Consider the following 21,886-nt stretch of genomic DNA (forward strand, 5'->3'; position numbering starts at 1 on the left):
GTATAGCCTTGGATTTGAATATTTCGTGTATTTGTTGAGCGTACTTTCTAACCTGAAACCAAGATTTGTTTATGGGAACCCAAATAAAATTTTTGTCTCTTACAAAATTGATCTCTACAATGAAACGAATTACAAAGGACCGCTGTGCACGTAAATCAACTTCCTCAGCAGTTGAGAGCTTGGGTACATCAAAGCAACCAAGGAGAACTAAGAAACAGTCATTAATTCACAACAATGATGTTGAAGAGGCCCCAAAGGAAAGGAATTCAATTCTTGCCAAGTTTAGTGCTTTAGAGAGACCCAAGCTTAGAAGTAAGAGACCTCATTTGCAAGTTGAATATGACAAGGAACCTTCTGAAGTTAATGTTAAAGAAGAACCCTTAGAAATTAAGCAAGAGATAAAGGTGGAACCACTAGACATTAAAGAGGAAGTGGATATAGATGCTACTATTAAGATTAAGGAGGAGCCTTCTTCTTTATCTCCATCATCAAGCAAGGTGGCAAAGTTGGAGGGTTCACCCAACACTAAATCTTATTTGAAAACCCCCCAAAATTGGGAACTAATGCTTCACAATTTACGAGAAATGAGAACAGAGTTTAATGCTCCAGTGGATACAATGGGATGTGACATGTGCATGGATAAGTCAGGCTCTCCAAAAGACACCAGATACCAAGCCCTTATATCATTGATGTTGAGTTCAATGACTAAAGATAATGTCACCTATGAAGCAATGCAAAAGTTAATTGCACATGGATGCACTGTGGACAAAATATTAGAGACTGGTGATGATAAACTGGGGGAATTGATTTATCCTGTTAATTATTGGAAAAAGAAAGTTCAGTATATTAAGGAGTCTACAAAAATTATAAAGGAGGAATTCAATGGGGATATTCCAAGGACAGTTAAAGATCTCTGCAAATTGAAAGGTGTAGGTCCTAAAATGGCTCATCTATGTATGAAGACTGCATGGGATGAGATTACCGGCATCGGTTAGGAACTGTTACTCATAACGTGATTTACTTGTGGCAATAATATGATATATTTGTTTAGGTGTTGATACTCATGTGCATCGCATTTCGAATCGGATGGGTTGGGTTCGGTCGAAAAATCCGGAGGACACGCGCAAGCAGTTAGAAGATTGGCTGCCTCAGTGCTACTGGAAGGAGGTGAATCATCTTTTAGTTGGTTTTGGACAACAAATTTGCCAGCCGCTAAGGCCACAATGTGCCACTTGTCTTAATAATAATATTTGCCCTTTTGGGATTGCTCAACTTAAAAAATAATTACTTCTATTTTGATTTGGGAGGAATTTTAATGTTCATTAATAAAGTTTTTGTATTGTTTTATAAATATATATATCACGCGTTTGTGTAATAAACACATTAATTTTTACACAGGTGGAAATAACTCCATAGCAGCTTAATAGCTGTTTAGATATTAACATTAACGTGGCTGTACAGAATTGATCATTTGATCACTACTATACATATTAAATTACCATTTCAATTTTTAATTTTATTCAGACGGTACAAACTTGTAAATCTCCAACACTACTAACAATCTTAGTGGCTTTTGATTAATTTCTTTTTATTTAGAAGGGTCAGTCATTGCTGGCCTGTTTTCTAATCATTCTTCATCTTTCTTTTGGTGTTGTTGCATATAACAAATTATTAGATATCGTAAATTCAAATCAATTTTATTATTTCACTAATTTTACGCTTAAAGAAATGTTTTTAATAAAACTTACTAGGTGTCATTAGTCGACACAATTGTCGGGAAGTTTGAATATTCCTCGACCTACTTCAACAAATTTATCGCAGGTGTCCCTTTGGTAAATGCATAGCGAGCAATTTGAGGCAATAAACATTCCGATAGGCAAAACGTAAAATAATATGAGCGTAGAATGTCCGACACAAATACGTGTCGAAAAACACTCGTTCCGCACACAAGTCGAAGCACGGCACGAAAAGCGCGACGGAAAATCAATAATACAACGAGTGTGGGTTGAAACCTCAGTCGAGGCGAATATGGTCAAGAAGATAACGTGCTGAGTTACTCACGAAATGTGCTGTGTAGTGCGAGTGCATTTTCCATAAAATTCATCAAAAAGTCATTTTTCGACTGCATGTCTCGTGCGCGTCACCATAGCGTTAAAATTTTGTAAGGACGTTGCGGTGCAGGTCGGGTCTGACGCACCTTTTTAATTTTCTCATCTTAATCTTAACAATTAAGGGAAAATGCCGCTAGGCAGCATATTGCGTCGCGCGTCCACGTATATTCTCGGTGCGGACGGCGAGGATGAGAAGATGAACAACTACGAGGATAACGAGGTGTTGTTCTGCAAAAACAATGTTTGCGTGCATCCTCCGGCCATTATGAGGCAGGACACGGACGTGCTGCATCATCCCGGCTACCTCACCATCACGACAAAAATTTTCATCGATCAATATAACGATGCTAAACGGCCGACGCTTATGCTCACGTGGATACCCAACAGCACGTTGAGGAAATGCCCGCACACTCTGCAACCGTCGCCCAATAAGAACGTCTACAACTACTCCAAACAGACGAGCGTGGAAAGCCTGAACTCGCTGGACTCCTGCGACGATAACCGACCGATGAGCGTGGGCAGTGTTGATGGTATGCATTCGGAATTCAAGAGTACTAATCCTTTTCTCAACTACGTCAGTGACACCGACAAGGAATCTGTAAGCTCGACTGATAGTCTAGAGAAAAACTCCATTATTAATATCAATGTGGAAATATCCAATCCGGATATCGAGATTATCACAACACCAGATAGCGTGAAGGATATCGGAGAGTCTTTGGAGAAGTTTGAGTTCAGTCGCTCTGAATCGGTCACCTCGAATGACAGTCAATGCAACTGGTTTAGTCCCGAATTTCTTGCCCAGAAACACAACTTGACCTTCCCGGATAGTGCGTCTTGCTCACCGATCTTACCAGCAAAAAACCAACACAAATGCCGTCGCTTCAGCGTCGATCTTTCACAGATGCGCTCGTTGCGGATGTTTTTCAACGACGCAAACTGCACATGTGGACAACTGGTGGTGGCATCCAGAGAGAGCCAGTACAAAATTTTACATTTCCATCATGGCGGGTTGGATCATCTTGCACAGGTTTTGCATCAGTGGCATTCTTTGCTACATAATATTAAATATCCTAAAGGTAATGAGTAAATTCAAATACGTTGTACAAATCTATATAATTTATGTTTTTATAATGATACGGATAGGTCCCGAGGAGAATCTCCCCTATCGCCACTTCATGGTATGTCGTGCAGAAGTATCCGCGCTCGAATTGCACCCGGAAGAGGGTCAAGTAGGTAAATTGACTGAAGACGTATTTCGATCACTGTTCAACGAGGCCGGTCAGCTCGAAGACGATCTCACTCTGCGAAAGGCGGTATTTTTTACTGGCATGGAGCGTAACTTACGCAAAGAAGTGTGGCCTTTCCTACTCCATTGTTACCCGTATCAGAGTACATTTCTTGAGCGCATTCAAATTGCGGAAATCCGACGCCAGGAGTACGAGGAAATAACGCGGCGCAGGCTTGACATGATCGGCAATCATCTGACACAGTTTAAAAGAAAAGTGCAGAGCGTTGTCGAAAAGGATGTGGTGCGTACGGATCGGGGAAATCCGTTTTTTGCGGGGGATAACAATCCAAATCTAGATGTAATGAAGAACATTTTGTTAAATTACGCGGTGTACAATCCTGGCTTGGGATATACACAAGGAATGAGTGATCTGCTTGCGCCGGTGCTTTTTGAGCTTCGAGATGAAGTTGCTGCTTTCTGGTGCTTCGTGGGTCTAATGCAGCGGGCTGTTTTTGTTGCTACGCCCACCGACAAAGATATGGATCGCTCTTTGAAGTTCCTACGTGAGCTCGTACAGATTATGGTGCCAAAATTCCACCAGCATCTGCAGAAACACAAAGATGCCAATGAGCTTTTATTTTGTCATCGATGGATTTTACTGTAAGTCATCTTTGTAGTTATTGTTTTCTATATAAATATGTACTTATAACATACATCTTTTCAGATGTTTTAAGCGAGAGTTTACAGAAGCGGTCGCCTTGCGTATGTGGGAAGCGTGTTGGGCAAATTATCTCACCGATTATTTCCATTTGTTCCTCTGTTTGGCAATAATATGCGTGTATGCTGACGATGTGATTGCCCAGGATCTGCGCGCGGATGAAATGCTGTTACATTTCAGTTCACTGGGTAAGTCAATAAGTTAAGGTATGTGACACTGTTGTAATCTATGTACATGTCGCAGCAATGTACATGGATGGGGAAGTGATTGCAAGAAAGGCGCGCGGTTTGCTACACCAATTTCGTCAACTTCGAGAGATCCCCTGTACGTTATCGGGTCTCTGCATGCGCTGTGGGCCTGGTATTTGGGACAGTTCACATTCGCCAAGAATCTACTGCTCTGGCCATGAGCATGGATATTGTCCAAATACGATTATACAGTAAATCAACAACTGCTACCGTTTCACGAACCAACATAATCATTCTATTAAGGTGGATCTGCTGCTATCAATCAAGAAATTGTTATTTAGTTTTTCACTCGCAAACCATGATGTCTATATATTATCAATGCACATTCTCTAGAGGAATAGTGTGTTTCAAAATGTGTTAAAATCGGATCCACTGGCAATTTAACTATAATTTGCCATTTTACTGCATAATCATCTAACTGAATACAAATCAAATTAAAGTAAGTACATACCGATAGATGAATACAATGTTATTGAGATTTGACATATAATATCTAATGTAAAACATGATGGGATGATGCTAAATATTGTAAATTACAAATAGCTTCACTTGTGTTTAATTCACAATATGTTGGCTGTGCTTAAGGGATTAGGAGACCTGTATAAAACAGGCTGGGGTGTTTCACAGAATATTGTGTTACAGAACTTCAACAAATGTGTAGGCATCTTTCGTTGAGAAAATTTAATTGTTTTAGTCAATAGTGGTAGTAGATATTTTTGCGTGGCACAACTGTTACATTGGACGAACACTGTTACTGACATTAGCCTTCTATAGCAACAAAACCATAACAGTAATCATGTAATATATAAAGGTATACATATATAAATATTGATAAAATAATGGCATCGTTATTCGCAGAGACGGACGACGGGGCCAGGCACGAAATAGGTGCATTCAAAGCACTGGACACACATGACGAAGCATGATAGACAGTTTATATATCAGAATGTGTGGCAATTACTGCTTATTGTGCAATTTATTTTTCTAATTGTAGCATATTCCACGTCAAACTGTAAAATGCAATCTTGCGTGTAATGAGCGAAAAGAAGCAAAGGAGCAAAGATATAGCAAAAAACTGCAAGCAAGGGAAATCAATTTGGTGACTCTATAATTCCGACAAGTGCATTCGACAATATTCTAAAAACAGATTCATCCCAAACCCAGGCAGCGTATGCACAACACACAAAACATATGGCAGCAGTATAAACATTTCATTTTCAATTATATGAAATAAATATTCTTACAAAATGCGCTAGCCAAACACACGTTGGAATTGTTCGGGATAGGCTAAACATATGTACTGATAACAATATGATATTATTCACACCAATTTGTTAAACTTCAGGTATTCACAGCTAGCATCAGTCGTAAGTACTTAAAATATGGTCTAATCTATATGCAGTTTTAATCAAATGGATACTAAACTATTTACCACTTGACTACTCTCAATTCACCATCATCTATTACTGATATAACTGATATAAGCGTAAGAATTCTACGACTCTAGTGTATAAATGATTGTTATGTTATTATTTATATTTTTGAACGAGGTTGCAACGTGTTACTTGAATAAGTGCAGATGTGAGTTACGAATATGCTTAATTAAAATGTACCATATGTATTTTAAACTGTTTGTTTTTACAATGTTATTGAAGCGCAAATGAATAATAAAAGCATTAAGCTAAATGCATATCGTCTGCAAGTAAATCAACACGGATTATTAATGATTTTTTTTTAAATAAATTTTATGTTGTTCGTATTAACTTGTTGTAAACTAAGTATTGTGATGGACGTGTAAGCGTGATGGTGGTAGGTAGTTTTGAAATGGTATTTTCCTGGTACATATCAGGAATTTGTTACAGTTTAAGTTGCTGTACTCTTCTGATCAGCACTTGAATTGTATTTGTTCTGAACACAATGCTGTTACCTGCGTGGGTATATAAACACTTTTTTTTTATAGCATTCGAGGAACGAAATGCAACCCTCACACCGCATGTTGCAGCATTCTAGTTTAGTTTTGATCGCAGGTAACGTGCGAAATGCGGTTCGCGCTCAAGGTTTAGTCACTAACCGTTAGTGCCTTGTCGCGCGCCGGCGCATATGACGCTTCGGTTCATATCGTGGCCCTCCGATACGAGCAGCAACAGCGCCTGATTTGACGTGTTTGGCTGATGTCGCATGGCATTTCATACCGTCTTGGGCTGCTCCGTAAGCAAATGCGCAGGCGGCTGCTCTGTCTCGAGTACATAATGAATATTATGTACGGCTTGGCCGTCCGAATATAAAGAACCACTTTTTGAGTATAAAAACCGTGGAAAAACTGGCGTTTTAGAGGTGGGTGTAGAAAATAATGATTAAAAACATATTTACCAAATTAGATAATTTAGATATTTAGTTTGAAAAATAAATCAATGTTTGCAAACAGCTTTTTTCGAAACATCATTTACTCTAATATATTTAAAATTGAACCATTTTGATTTCTTCATCACTCAAACATAAATATTACACAGAACTCCGTAATAATCACGCCGCTGCGGCGGCGATATAACCTTAAACTACAATTATTATAGCAATCTTTTTATTAATGTCTTTTAAACGATTCTATAAAGGAATGAATATTCTCTTGGAATGTGTGCATTCGAGTTTTGTACTTTTCACATATTTTTGCACATTTGTTGTAACTATTTACTGCTCGGTACAATGCACATTGTGTTACCCGAATTTTTTCAGTTATTGCTTTCATTTTATTAGTCTTCGCAACTAATTGTTGATATAGTGACTCATATTGTAGCAAGACGTCACTGCTTTCATCCAACAAGAATTCTGGAATTGTGCTGCCACTATTCTCAATATACATCTCAAAATTCTCAGAAGTAATATTATCAACGGTTTCAGCCTTTCGCAGTTTATCGGCTTCTGCATAGGCAATATCGTATTCTGCACATAGCGAACCTAAATTATTGTTCATATTTTGTATGTTACGGGGTAAAAATGCGAAGTAATGCTTCAGTGAATTCACACCGCGCTCTTTATGGTTCATATTATTGCAAAATTGTTTGAAGCAGTCAGCAAACATGTCATCAATCAAATCAGGAATAGTTTGGCTTTGCAATGATTCAGAGGAATTAATTGACAAATTGACCTTAGTAATCGTACTATTAGTAATCTCCAGTGCTTCTCGTTTTGATAACGATGAAGTGATATGATTTACGTCGGAGTTTGACCAGTCTTGTATAACTCCCTCCATTAAACCAATTTCAAATTTAACCTCCTTGGAAGGAGGTTCTTCTTGATTGTCATTGCCATGGTGTACCTTCGGGAAGAATTTTAAAGTAGATTAAAACAAATTGGAAATATTTCGTATAATAATGTAGAAAATATTAAGACATATTTTACTAACATCCCAAAAAGCCTGATTATTAAGAATAAATTGAATTCATTACTTAACAGTTTTTAACAGGCAGTTTATAACGTGCCTCTTAGTTAAGATTATAAATAAAAAACGTTTAGAAACGAGCAAAATAAACACGACGTGAAACTTGGTCAAAGCATCATAAACAGCACTACCGGTTTACGATGGATGAAGCACCTGTGAGCATTCAGTCCCTATACTGGTAACTGTACGAGTATGATCGACACGTTTTGGCACAAATTTGTCAGCGGATCAAAAGCATGGTACACGGCCGTCCGAACAACAGTGGTAATCGTGTTTTCACTTACGCGTTTTAGATTAGGATCACTATGAGGATCACTCTTGGGATACATCTTCCTGGTCACAGCACCAAATTTATCTATGAAATGATAGAAATGATATTGTCATCGGATATATTTTTTTGTTTACAAATAACAAACTGCAATTGGTTTGACGTACTATAACGAAGTTTTCCGAATAATTCACGAAGCTGCATAAGTTTGTAGTATACCTCTTGATCCTCTCTTTATATCTCCAGTATTTGATTATTTAGTAAGTTGATTATGTTTATGCAAACTTAATAAATTATATTCCACTGCACCACAGGCTCGTTACGTCGATATCGGCGTATCAAACAGGCGAGCGGCAATTGTATTCGTTTATCAAGTAGGCAGATGCGGTGCTGACATCAACTGTGAATGTCACTTGACATTTACTAAACTTCAAAGATTGTTCCAGTCGTCACACATTTCATAGTCATGGTTGGGAGTTTAAGACGTCGGGTTGCTTTAAGATTCTACTTGTAATATCTTGTAATACCCGGCAAACTTTGTCCCGTCTCGCATTGCTCTAGTGATTGGGGGGCACGAAGTCGAGCCATACTAAAACGGCGCTTTTCACGTGCAATTTCTTGTTCTTCTTCAGTCCGCCCTTTTATTCGCAATGTTTCGAATCGTAGTTGCATTACGGTTTTGTGGGTAAAGATTTGATCGTCTTGGTCGCGGCATGTTGAGTGGGGAAGCTACAAAGCATCGTACAAAGAGGAGACGGGGATAATAGAAAACTTTGTGTTTGTATTCTCATATTCTCCGCAAGCTAAACCATATAAGCGAATATTTTTGTCTCTTTTTAGTGTCGTTTAGTGTTTTTTAAAATAAGTTTTCACTTCAAAAATAATTCTAAAGTATTACCTTCTCCTGGCTCTAAGCTACCTCTCCACCAATTTTTAGCTAAATCGGATTAGCCGTTCTTTAGTTATAATCATAGTAACAAAGTCGACTTTATATATGAGCCGTTTATTTTGAAAGTGACCTAACTCCGTTTTTTAAATTTTTGCCGGTTACCATGGTTACATGTACAACTTCATGTTATTTATCAGTGACGCACTTCAGATTGCTTATATTCAGAGAAAATACGGTACATTTTTTACACATAAGTTTTCCGAATTAATTGAATAACTGAGCCGTGCAGTTTGAAAGTGGCCTAACTCCATTTATAGTTACATCAAGCTATTTACTATTGATAATGTCGGAAAGCAGCGATGAAGGTAATTTCAATTAATTAGTATTTACAAGTTCACCTTATTTTTGGGACAATTGCGTTGGTTAATTAACCTGTACGTTTAATTAATATAAAACTTAAAATTTAATATTAAATTATAGAAATTATTGCACCCATGAGGAAGAACAGAAGAAGACCACTTAGTTCATATAGTGAAAAGAAATAGTAATTAATAATTAAAAAAGCGAATAACAAAAGAATTATAGAACAATATTCCTCGTCAGAGGATGAAGATTCAAATAACAATGCAGAAAAGAGTGATGCACCATATATCTAAAAAGTGCGAAAGATTAAACAGAATTCAGGAAAAAGATATTGCAGTCAAACCGGAAGTATTGTTCATGAAAAAAATTTCGAAAACAAAGATTGTGGTTGTCGGAATGCGTGCACAAAAAATTATAATGAAGAAGAAAGAAAGAATATTTTTGAGAAGTTTAGGGGTTTGGCACACTTTAACAAACAAAATGTATTACTTCACGAAGCTGTCTGTGAAACGAAAACGTTTTGTTTTTCAATTTGAAACATCTTAAATTATGTTGAATGGACTTGGGCATCCTCAAATTTTATAATGAATCGGGCTGTTAATTTTGAAAGTGGCCCAACTCCATTCTTGATAAGGAAACGCACGTTATTTACTTAATAATTAATAATTACTTAATTAACAGGAACTTTAAATTTAACATCCTTAGATACGCTTAAGCAGTATGACTCCTTAGTATCTTTTACCTATATTTTTAAATTCATTGAAGCGCAAAACTTTCAATATCTCGATTTGAAGATAAATGGAGTTAGGCCACTTTCAAAATAAGCGGCTCATATACATACTAGCTGACCCGGCCACGCGTTGCTGTGGCTAAAGTTTTTGTAATATTACATTATAGTGAACAATATAAGAGGAACAATAAGAGAACATCAGTCACGGAGTCCACTGTGCTTTTTCACACAGATGGTATTTGTAAAAAAATATGGATTAATTATTATTTATTATTTCCATTTTATTTTATAACAAATAAGTATATTACAGTATAATACCATGTGACGGATATATAATAACACTAGCGACCCGCCCCGGCTTCGCACGGTTGCAATACTGATACTAAATACACTACAGAAAAACTGTGAACGTTGTATATAAAAACATAGCGGCCCGCTACGGCTTCGCACGGGTTTAAAATATATAGCCTATGTGATTAAAATCGATCCAGTAGTTTTGATTTATTCATTACTGCCCGTGGCCCGCACGCGTTAAATTTGGAGTAAAACTATCCACCTTTCCCTATACCATGAAGATTTCCTGCTGTCTTTGGAATATCTTCGCTGCTAAATTCAAAGTGCTACAGGGAAAACCGCGGCCTCAGACGCGCTATTTATAGGCACGCTCTTGCCGCACCGGGCGGCCGGCCGGCACCGCCGAAAACGCTACGTCCGCAATTTTAAAAAAATCCGTTGCGCAGTTTCAAAGATTTAAGCATACAAAGGGACAAACAGAGAAAGCGACTTTCCTTCTCCAAACAAAAACATCTACCGGTCAACTTCAACCCACACGTACACACATACACACGTCTATGCTTGGAGGGGGAAGCTACGAAGCATCGCACAAAGAGCAGACGGGAATAATCGAAAACTTTGTTTTTACGATATCACATTAGAAACCTCAAAAATAACAGTACTTCTCCACTATTTAATGGATGTTATTATATATACAAACCTTCCTCTTGAATTACTCTATCTATTAAAAAAAACCGCATCAAAATCCGTTGCGTAGTTTCAAAGATTTAAGCTCACAAAGGGACCGGAAAAAAAAAGCGACTTTACTTTATACTATGTAGTGATAGATAGATATTCACAATATATTAAAATGTAAGTGTTTTATTTTTGTAGCACCCTTTTGCTCAATTTTCTGATGTTTTTCGGGCAAAATCTCTGTTTTTCTATTAAAATATTGTTGGTAATTTGTAAATTTCCCTCTTCATATTGTGAATATTACCTCTCTTTGTAGTTTCTAAAATTTTCTGTTAGTAACATCCTGTAAATTAGTTTTCCCATCAGCACGTAGAAAATTACCTTTAGTGAGTTTTGTGTGTTCTCAGTTTTGCACATGGAATTTTCTTTCTAGAACACCCTGTATATATGTTTTTTTGTGTCCGTGAAAATTTTGCTTTAGCTGTCGTTTTTAGTATTTTCCCGTGTGCACTTTGATTTTTTCTGGAACACCCTGTATATTAGTTTCCCTGATCGTCTGGTGAAAACGAGCGGCGTTTGTAGTGTCGAGAGTTTTTTTGTTTGCACTTAAAATTTTCCTTTTGTAACACCCTCTATATTAGTTTCCACCCAGAAAATTGGCTATTTACTAATATAATTATTCCGGTATAACTTTATGAAGTAGTAGTACTTGATGGCATGTAAGCAGCTGTGCAGGTCGTAAGTCCTGTTTCAAAATGGCGACATGTATTCTGTTGACTTGTAAAATATAAACTTGTATTCTATTGTTAATAAATAAATAGTAAGATATATTGACTTCTTTGATTTGTGTACCCCTTTTATCATTTCAGGAACAGGTCTCTAAGAGCGTTCCCTCTCTCAGGGGATGATCCCCACTATAAAAATTGTTAAGGTGTCCTGTATGATTTGTGTTCTCCACTTTCATTTCAGCTGCAGGTCAGAACTTGTAAGAATATTTTTAAGTGTCCCCTCTCTCGAGGCGACTTAAAAATTAGAAATATTTTTACAAGTCCTTAAAAGGATGTCCTTATAAGGAGTTCCCTCTCTATGGGGATGATCCCCCACCATAAAAATTGTTGATATGCCTGAGTATTTCGGGGATGAAGCGCAGAGACATCGTAGCTGTAGGATGGGCCGGGAGCAATGGACACATCGAAGCAGTGGGCCGTAAGACTGTCTTATAACGACACGCCGCCAAAAAATTTAAAAATTCCGTCACCCCTATTCTCTTTTCTTCCTGTACTCTCTCTCTCCTCTTCTTACTTCTCCTATCCTTTTCTGCTGCTCTCTATTTCTTTCAATTATTACTATTGTTGTTCCGTACCCTGCTCTTCAACTTATTTCTAACATTTGAATCCATATTTTGGTGGCATGCAACCCGCATCTCTTAAATTTCTTATTATTTAATAAAACTGCTTTCTACAACTGAGATTCGAACCATGAACCACGAATCCCTAGCATGCTAGCCTAGTATGCATAACCCAGCTGAGCCACTGAGCTCTCATATCAAAGCTTATTCGTTTCAGGTATAAATGGTGTTGTTTTTGTTACCTTTTTAAAAACAACAACATTTATGTACTTGTTATTCGCATTTCAAACACGTACTATCAAATGTGGTCTTTAAATCTAATTCTGAAAACGACAAAGAGGAAACATAGACAAATATACAAGTAAATGTAAGTATAGTTTATTGCAACTCATACAATCAGAAGAGTACATGTTGAATTTTAAAATTATATGTTAAAATTGACTTATTTTCAAAGTATTTACTTATTCAACGGTTACCTCGCTTTTCCTTAACGACTGATAAATTCATTTCGTCCATGAAATATCTTCACTAATTGTTTAATTCGTCGAATGATAATGTTGCAGTTATCTACGTGCACTTTCTCGATTAAAATGTTCCACACGGGGACAAACAGTGTTTAGTTTCACAAATTAATATCATTACGCAAATAAAACCACTAGGACGGACTTCTTAGCCAACGTAAGATATCCGACGGCCAACGGCAAAAACGTGCGCACATTATAAAACTACACAATTCTGACTTCCACCCGTGATAATTCATTAACTACCCGCCGCACTAGTCCGTTGATTCTAATTGTTACCTTTGCTGATCGATTATAATTCAACTACCAACTTAAAATCACAAGAAACTCGCAAACTAGTTACGAAGATCGACTTGTGAACAAAACACGTGTGCATCGAACAACATCGCACGATCGACTAAACAAGGAAAAGATATAGCAGGCTACGTGAACAAAGCAGATATGAAAATGATAAGAATTTCGATACTCACAATTGAATACGAGCACGATTGTACACCGAGGTCACGTTCAACTCCTCGACATCTAAAAACAAACACAAATCAGATTCGCTGTGATTTGTGACTTCATGAAATCATTTTTAATTCGCAAAAATTATCCTTTATTGTCGGAATCATATACATTAATTATTATGGCAATGCAATTGCAACTGTAAAAACTAAAAAATTAAACAGAAGCAAATTTTACTTTATACATAACATTAAGTCAACTATTTTGTTCATTCATCCAGAAAGTACTAAAGTGCACAAAGACGTTTCGGCAAATTGTTAGAAATTACTCACTTTAGTATTTTTGCTCTAACAATTTTTCCACAGGCGGAACACAAACGGTTTATTTTCACGAATTAATACTTGAACAATTTTGATTAATGAAACCTATTCCTAGAAATCGAAGCCACAGAAAATGATCCGACGGCCGACAAACACACGAGGGCACATGATACTAAGCATGACGCTAACTAAATTGTTTGCTTTTCGACAGTATAACTAAATACCGCGGAATTTAAAATAACTGCTCAGGATAGACTAAGTGGAAAATATTGATTTTGATTGCTATCCGGATGAATCCGATACTTGCGCCATCTAGTATCGACCACCCAAAGTAATTTACAGAATAATGTACCATAACCCTAATGCCATCTAGCAGCGGCAACTCAAACTAATTTAGAAAGGAGTGTGAACAATACCTAGCGCCATCTAGTTTCGGGAGCAGGCACTAGAACGACGCTGTGGGGAAACTATAATAATATACGATTAAAACATTGAAAATTGTCATATAAGGGGGAAATTTGTCAATCACATTACAAGAATGCCATTTTTGTTGCTAATTAAAGAGCTAATCACTAAAATTATTTATGAAAATGATAAATAAATTCAATACTTACCATCTGATGCAAGAATGGTTCTCCTACGATATCGGCCTCAGGTGCAAAACACCTAAAACAAGCTAAAATCAGTCTTTCGAAACACAAAAATGCAATTTTCGTTGCTAATTAATGAGCTAATCTCTAAAGCTTTTTATGAAAATGATAAAGAAATTCAATACTTACAATATGATGCAAGCATGGTTCTCCTACGATATCGGCCTCAGATGCAAGACACCTAAAACAAGCTAAAATCAGTATTTCAAAACACAAAAATGCAATTTTCGTTGCTAATTAATGAGCTAATCACTAAAGTTATTTATGAAAATGATAAATAAATTCAATACTTACAATCTGATGCAAAAATGGCTCTTCTACGATATCGGCCTCAGGTGCAAAACACCTAAAACAAGCAAAAATCAGTCTTTCGAAACACAAAAATGCAATTTTCGTTGCTAATTAATGAGCTAATCACTAAAGTTATTTATGAAAATGATAAATAAATTCAATACTTACAATCTGATGCAAGAATGGTTCTTCTACGATATCGGCCTCAGGTGCAAAACACCTAAAACAAGCAAAAATCAGTCTTTCGAAACACTAAAATGCAATTTTCCTTGCTAATTATTGAGCTACTCACTAAAGCTATTTATGAAAATGATAAAGAAATTCAATACTTACAATCTGATGCAAGAATGGTTCTCCTACGATGTCGGCCTAAGGTGCAAAACACCTAAAACAAGCAAAAATCAGTCCTTCGAAACACAAAAATTCAATTTTCATTGCTAATTAATGAGCAATTTACTAAAGTTATTTATGAAAATGATAAATAAATTCAATACTTACAATCTGATGTAAGAATGGTTCTCCCACAATGTCGGCAAGTTATGAAAAATGCATAGAAAAGAACAAACTTGTGCTACTATTTGGAGCATCTTTAAGAACAACTCTCGTATTACCCGAATATAATGTAAAACTAAATAGTTAATTCCTGGATGTTATCAGCAGGGCACGCGACTATTTTATATCTATACAACACGCAGTGGACCGTGATAAAAAAGCAACGTAATTATATACCAGTGTACGACGCAGAAATTAAAACAAAAAAATTTAATTGAATTATAAACTTACCAATGCAGAACAAACACATCGGATTCCAAGGCACTGCAAATACTGTAAATAAACAAAGAAAACATAAGTTAAAACAATGATACTTCTATTTTCTTCGTAGAACCAAAATATTTCATATTTTTTAATAATATAGTATTCACGCAGCGGAAAAAACAAACCGTCTGTGTTGTTTAGTAAAAAATTACGAGTACTTAAACCAGCACGATGGGTTATCCTAATGATGAAGAAAGCAATCCATATGGGGCGATATTTCTCAGATTCACCTATTAACTCGGCACCTTGTGAGTTGCAATATACACTTTCAGCGCGATCAAAAACCAGCCGGGCAATAAACGCGCAAATAACATTAATATAGTCGCAAGATAAAATTAATTGTCGATTGATGATCAAATATATTATAATGCGAATTTGGAAAGTACAAGCCCGGATCAACCAGAGACCGAGACGAAACTGGCTGCAAACTGTGTACGCAACGACGCGATACTTTGTGATAAGAAAGCAATAGATGCGCAAAGTCAATGCGTCGATGTCACGCGACCATGAGCGCGAATTGCATTTGGCACGTTGCCTGCGATCAAAAGTAAACTAAGATGCGCCAACATGCAGCGTGAGGGGATGGCAACAGACGGCACTCTCGGGAATCTCATGCGTTGCAATCCTCGCAGAGAATGAGATAAGAAAGTGTAAGTTGTGTTCAAAACAAACACAATTCTCGTGCCGAATACCCACGTTTGCTGATAAATATAAAAATACAGAATACAATTCTATTTTATGATTTTTAATTCATGCTAGTGACATCTATGAATGATTTAGATAGTAGTTCAGCAATTTAAATTATTAATAGTAATGAATAATTAAAATTCAATTTATGTAAATCTAAATTCTTATTTAGATTGATATTCGAATATTGAGCAATCTTAACTCTTTCTTGCGATGGTCCACGTTCTTTTTTTTACATGTGTAATTCAGGTTGTCCCGGAGTACTGTAAATTGTCATATTACTGTCTATTTAAATGTATGGCATACTTTCCATAAAAAAAACAAAATTGATAGATATGATGATGCGTAAGGGTCATCTATAAGCACGCTCTTAAATAAATATTTCAGTAGGCCTAGAACGTAAACTTCAAAAAAATATGACAATTTGAAATCATTTAGGTCAATTTCAAAATCGTTTGCATTCGTTCATTTCGGCACTTAATAAATTGTATCATCAAAGCCAACATATTCCTGCAATACCCATTCGGTAAGATTGTATTTTCTTCCGCCTTAAATAAAAGAAGATACAATTCAACTAAGTAGAAAAACGCGCTACATTGTAAATTTTAGAATGACATTACATTTTCCTGAGAGCTTTTTGATGGGTATAAATCAAAGTATTTAGTTATCTTGGTGTTAGAGGTGAATGGTAGGCTGCTAGGACTGCATATAAAGGAGCAATAAGGAGAATGTACAAATGGCGAAGAAAATAAAAGTTGTGGATTAGATGTTTGTCGACTAAACTGGAGAGGCGTGGAAGAAAAACTGCGAAAATTGAAGCGAAAGAGAGAAAAGGAAGAATTATCAAAACGTAAAGTTCAAAGCGGAGTTTTAAAGAAGTATCCCAGTGGGCCATGTCCAGAAGTGTCATAAAGTGACAGATTGCCATAACAAATCATTTAGATCAGTTTCAAAATCGTTTGCAATTCGTTCATACTACATTCGTTCATAATTCGGTACTCCATAAATTTTATCATCCAAGTCAACATATTCCTACAATTCCCTTTAAGGTAAGATGACATTTTCTTCAAACATAGATCAGAGTAGATAGGATATAATTATCTCGGAAAACTCATTCAATTTTTTACAAATGCCGCTGCATTTTTTCAATCGCTGCAAAGAATTTAACCTAAATGAACCAAATTATTCAATGAAAATAGTGTAATAGGTGATTGCTGGGCAGCCCGCAGGAAGTCCTAGGGTCCAACATGCGCAAATTACGTACACTTGCCAAATTTGGACACAGTCTGGCAATTGGAACACCTCTACAGAAAATGTCTAATAGGAAATTTTACAGCGTGTTTTTAACTACATTCCGACAATCTAGACATTTTTTTTATCAAAATCAAGCATTTATTTAATTTTGAAGATCGCGTTAGGTGACAAATCTTGAATCATAAAGTGAATTGGAAAATGACAATACATTTTATAAACACTTCTATAAAAATTTCATATACATTTTTGAACCGTACAGTTGAATTAGTTTACCTATGCCTGCTCGCATAATATATTACGAGAATCCAGGATGATTACAACAAAAATCAATATTTATTTGTCGTTTTGAGTAGCACACAATTTATAGCGTCTTGTCAAAAATAGAATTACATACAATTAGAATTACCAGTGCCATTGTTTTTAAATTATGAAAAAAAAAGTTGCGTGACTGTAGTGACAGTGTTTTCTAAATAATATTTGTTCAATAAATGGGCTTTGACATATCGTGGTATTAAATCATTAAGGTCAGTCAAATAGACGTTAAAATTTTTTGTGTGCATTTGGTCCGTTTTCACGCTCCACACATTTTTTAGTTGAATACAAAATACTCGTGTTACATTTAAAAAGGTAAGATACCAACCTATCCAAATGTAGATAAGACTTCAAAGACTGCGTTGGAGAACATATTCCTCGAATCATTTAATTACGTTTTGAACGCGATATTAAATTGTCCCCATCTTGACAAATGCATTGCACTTAGTGCAGTTAAAAATAGTCAGCTAACAATGAAAATTTAAAATGCTTGTTTCTCATCGAACACGCACTGTGTGTTCAAGCCGTAATTGCACACGGAGGAGTGGCCCGCCGGGGGCAATTTCACCTGTGGAAAAGCGCGTGCTCGAAATGCACGAAAACGTTGGCCGCCACACGACATCGCGCTTTTCGATAGGGCTTCGCGTGTTTTCACCGCTACCCGGCGACGGTCACAACAAACGAGGTCCGCCGCCTTACGTTCAGTCAGTTAGCGCTCGTTGTTCGGCCCGCGAAGAGAGTTTCATTTATACGCGACACAACAAACGTGGATTGCACTTGAACAGTTTATTAACAACTTATTATTAACATCGCGGAGATCGCGTTTCTAAACATTTGCAATGTGATTTGAAATAGCACTGCGATGTAAGTACACGAGGTATTACTAATTGTCTTTAGTAGATTTAGTTTGTTATTTATTTCTATAATATAAGATATATTGGTATATCGTGTCTCCTGATATTTAGCTTTCAGTTGACTTTTGTAAATAAAAATTATTTAGAAACGCGATTTATTTATTTGCGTACCACCCAATCCCTATAAAGAATTTTCAATTCAATAGTTCCATACTTCTGTTATTTTTAGTATTTAACAAATAATACAAATATGATAGATGTTTGTATACGGTTATAAATGCCTAGTTCAATTAAGTAGCAAGATTTGCATTAGTTGTGTGCATGTTTGAAAAAGGTATGTGCGCCCATGCAACCTTTTGTTATAGAAAGTCGTCAGAGCACCCGCGATACATGACTCGTTGTTGACAGAAATGCCGTTTAATGTTGAAAAATCGATTTCTCCCAGTCGTAAGGCAATCAGTCAGAGTTTTCAGAACTGCTAAACCGCGAGCGCCGAGCCTACATAAACTCGAATTGACATTAAAATCAATGCTGGCGGACTGGCAAACATGTTGCATGCACGTAAACTACTTATCTAATTGATATGGTTTCGCAATAAAAACGAGAAAATCACAACCAAATTCTAATTTTAAGTCTGATTAGGTGAAATTACTGACATGGAATATGTTCAGTGCGCGGTTGGGTGCCAAGATTCGATTTCTTTCACCCTAATGCCGCATAACAAATAATTTGCAGCGATTGCGTGATTTGCGCGCAAATTTTCGCCGAAAAGGTCAAAGTTGAGCACGTGCCGCCTATGCATATATAGATACGCAAACATGGTACCTTCTTCGACTCGCACAAAACATAGCTTAATGTAAGATATTCAAGAAGAACATAAATATTTAGTGCGTGATAAGGCGCGGTCGTTGCACTTCCCTAAACTGGATCGCCGCCACCATACGTTGTTGGTTGTGTTATGATGTCCGGTCGGTCCGTCGCCGTAACAACAGGCGCGCGTACCCACGCGTTCCAAAAGCCACCCCTATTGTGGGTTAAACAGGTTCACTGGCCAGAGACCTGACCACTTGATTAGCAATGCTTCCTTATGCGTTCTAAATACGGAACAATGCTGCGTTGTTGATTCTCCTGCAATATTTTAATTATAATTTTGTTACAGTTTCATTTTTAGTTACAATATGGAGCGCTATGAACAAATCTCTGTCGTTGGTGAGGGTTCATATGGGGTTGTATTGAAATGTCGTCACCGGGATTCGGACCAAATAGTTGCTGTAAAGAAGTTCATTGAAACAGAAGAAGATGCCGTTATCAGGAAGATGGCTCTACGAGAGATTCGAATGCTGAAAGTGCATACAGCTCTGCGGTATATCAGGAGATAAACGATTCATTAAATTTTGTTTACAGAAACTGAAACACGAAAACTTAGTCACAATGCTTGACGTATTTCGACACCGGAAACGCTTTTATCTTGTGTTTGAGTTTTTGGCGGGTACGGTTTTGGATGAAATTGAAAAGCAAAGCGGTGGAATGGGCGAGGAAAAATCCCGCGATCGTATATACCAAGTGTTACGAGCAACTGCGTATTGTCATTCAAATTATGTAAGCAGTGTATTTTTTAAACTTATCTCAGAGTTAATATTTGATGGGGTTTCAGATCGTCCATCGTGATATTAAACCAGAAAATATTCTTATATCGACGCAGGGCGTCGTAAAATTATGCGACTTTGGATTCGCACGTATAATGACGTATACTATTGAACCATGCACCGAATATGTCGCAACCCGGTGGTACCGAGCACCTGAATTGCTTGTTGGCGAACAGCAGTATGGTGCCGCCATTGACATTTGGGCTACTGGTTGTCTTTTTGCTGAAATGCTCTCCGGTGAGCCCTTATTTCCTGGTGAAAGCGATATCGATCAGCTTTACTTAATATTGAAAGCCATGGGAAAACCATGTGCTCGTCATCAAGCTCTAATGGCAAAGAATTCTACACTACGAGGAATGGCCAAACCAAGCTCACAGACTGACTTGGCCGGTTTACACAAGATGTGCCAGAATTGGCCGCAAGGGAGCATTGATTTTTTAATCAGTTTGCTCACAATGGATCCCCTTGTTCGCCCTACCAGTGAAGAACTACTGAAACATAAGTTTTTTACGCATGACAATTTCCCACAACAATTTTTACCGGCGCTACGCGAAAAGGTCATGTCTGAGTTCAATGCGAATCCTTTACTACGCAAATTCAAAACAGAGGTCTTGCATTCCACGGACAGGGCTAGCATTTCAGAAGATAAGAATTTGACAAAACGTCCTTCACAATCAAATTTAAACGAACCGCATAACTGGAAAATGAACCTCATCGAAGGAAATATTAAGAGAAAGTTCTGTTGCGACAATGCAGAATTTCAATTACCAGGACGCAAGTCTTACCGTGAAAAAACTGGATTAACATTTCTGAAGTCTACGAAAACACTGAATAAAGTTGTGAGTGAGAATGATGTCATCTCATTAACAAAATCATTCGAAAATATGACAGCACGCTCGGATGTGGGTCAAGAATCGTCCGGCAGTACAATATCAAATATAAATATTCAATCAAACTGTAACATCAACGCTATCAAAAAGTCGCCATTATTACTCCAAACTATTACTCAGCCATGCCTGAAGAATGTATTTACGCAAAATCTAGGAAACCTTCCATTTTCCAATAAGAACGTCACCTACGCTACCACTCCTTCTAAAAGATTAGACCGACATTCCATCCACGACCTATTCATTAACATTGAACCTCTTCATCTTGCACCAAGCACACTCAACAGTAACGTGAAAAGAAAAAGCAAAATTAAAGATGATTTCACTTTGCCCAATTTACCAGGAGGTAAGAATCATAACAAATTATTAATTAGTGATAAACATATTCCTTGTGTGTAGCAACAACTAGTCCAAATGAACCAAAGTCGAACAAAATCAACGTAACGCCTGAGTCGTGCGAAAACATCGTCACACCGGTAGGCTATTATAATTTTCTTATATTCAAAATAATTGATTTGTGATTATATTACAGAGAATACTTTCTGCGTCTGGCTCACCCAAACACATTTTACCACTCATGTAGTTGGATAGTTACATGCGCTAGATTCATTCAGGAATATGTAGATACCAACGTGGGATAAAAAATAATCTCCGAAAGCATCAGACGGAAACTTAACACACTACGACTAGGGAACAATTCTGACAAACTTTTCCATTTGTATATATGTAACTAACTATTTTATCTGTCTAGATCTTTTTGCAATCCAATATTGAGCTTGTATAGATTATTTTTATAATGATTCCCATCTCTGTACATTTCATTAAAAAATATACGAATGCAAACAAATTTAATGTTTTTATATTATATTTTACTTTCTTTTTCATAATACCGT

At 36.8% G+C, this 21,886-nt stretch overlaps 3 protein-coding genes and 2 long non-coding RNA genes across 12 annotated transcripts; 3 read left to right on the forward strand and 2 right to left on the reverse strand.

Moving 5' to 3' along the window:
- Positions 1 to 15: 15 nt before the first annotated feature.
- Nthl1 (Nth-like DNA glycosylase 1) lies at positions 16 to 1,355 on the forward strand. Its single transcript, XM_065302441.1, has 2 exons — positions 16 to 990; positions 1,052 to 1,355. The coding sequence occupies exons 1-2, from the start codon at positions 72 to 74 to the stop codon at positions 1,282 to 1,284; spliced, it is 1,152 nt and encodes a 383-aa protein (XP_065158513.1). The 5' UTR covers positions 16 to 71; the 3' UTR covers positions 1,285 to 1,355.
- A 576-nt stretch (positions 1,356 to 1,931) lies between these two features.
- Positions 1,932 to 6,016, forward strand: TBC1D16 (TBC1 domain family member 16). The gene is made up of 4 exons (XM_065302430.1): positions 1,932 to 3,187; positions 3,255 to 3,999; positions 4,064 to 4,245; positions 4,301 to 6,016. Exons 1-4 carry the CDS (start codon positions 2,239 to 2,241, stop codon positions 4,498 to 4,500), a joined length of 2,076 nt encoding a protein of 691 aa, XP_065158502.1. The 5' UTR covers positions 1,932 to 2,238; the 3' UTR covers positions 4,501 to 6,016.
- An 850-nt stretch (positions 6,017 to 6,866) lies between these two features.
- LOC135794844 (uncharacterized) lies at positions 6,867 to 8,135 on the reverse strand. The gene is made up of 2 exons (XR_010548964.1): positions 8,026 to 8,135; positions 6,867 to 7,618 (listed from the first exon to the last, which is right to left on the reverse strand). It is a non-coding gene; the product is annotated as an uncharacterized lncRNA (long non-coding RNA).
- Positions 8,136 to 12,670: 4,535 nt separating this feature from the next.
- Positions 12,671 to 15,362, reverse strand: LOC135794649 (uncharacterized). 4 transcript variants are annotated; one of them, XR_010548933.1, is made up of 5 exons: positions 15,321 to 15,362; positions 14,871 to 14,922; positions 14,706 to 14,757; positions 14,541 to 14,592; positions 12,671 to 14,262 (listed from the first exon to the last, which is right to left on the reverse strand). It is a non-coding gene; the product is annotated as an uncharacterized lncRNA (long non-coding RNA). The 4 variants fall into 4 exon arrangements; XR_010548930.1 differs by having other exon boundaries at positions 15,036 to 15,356; XR_010548931.1 differs by having other exon boundaries at positions 12,671 to 13,351; positions 14,211 to 14,262; positions 14,871 to 15,356.
- Positions 15,363 to 16,426: 1,064 nt separating this feature from the next.
- LOC135793310 (cyclin-dependent kinase-like 4) lies at positions 16,427 to 21,840 on the forward strand. 5 transcript variants are annotated; one of them, XM_065304226.1, is made up of 7 exons: positions 16,427 to 16,566; positions 16,650 to 17,089; positions 19,620 to 19,806; positions 19,865 to 20,059; positions 20,115 to 21,339; positions 21,393 to 21,469; positions 21,526 to 21,840. In XM_065304226.1, exons 3-7 carry the CDS (start codon positions 19,639 to 19,641, stop codon positions 21,574 to 21,576), a joined length of 1,716 nt encoding a protein of 571 aa, XP_065160298.1. In that variant the 5' UTR covers positions 16,427 to 16,566; positions 16,650 to 17,089; positions 19,620 to 19,638; the 3' UTR covers positions 21,577 to 21,840. The 5 variants fall into 5 exon arrangements, with proteins under 5 accessions (XP_065160298.1, XP_065160291.1, XP_065160321.1 ...); XM_065304219.1 differs by having other exon boundaries at positions 16,433 to 16,566; positions 16,720 to 17,089; XM_065304249.1 differs by lacking the exon at positions 16,650 to 17,089 and having other exon boundaries at positions 16,486 to 16,566.
- Positions 21,841 to 21,886: the final 46 nt, after the last annotated feature.

Source organism: Atheta coriaria, unplaced genomic scaffold (assembly GCF_025399875.1).
Source record: "Atheta coriaria isolate IRGN ID8LTWV9N9 unplaced genomic scaffold, Caltech_Dcor_3.1 hic_scaffold_1_pilon, whole genome shotgun sequence".
Lineage (NCBI taxonomy): Eukaryota > Metazoa > Arthropoda > Insecta > Coleoptera > Staphylinidae > Dalotia > Dalotia coriaria.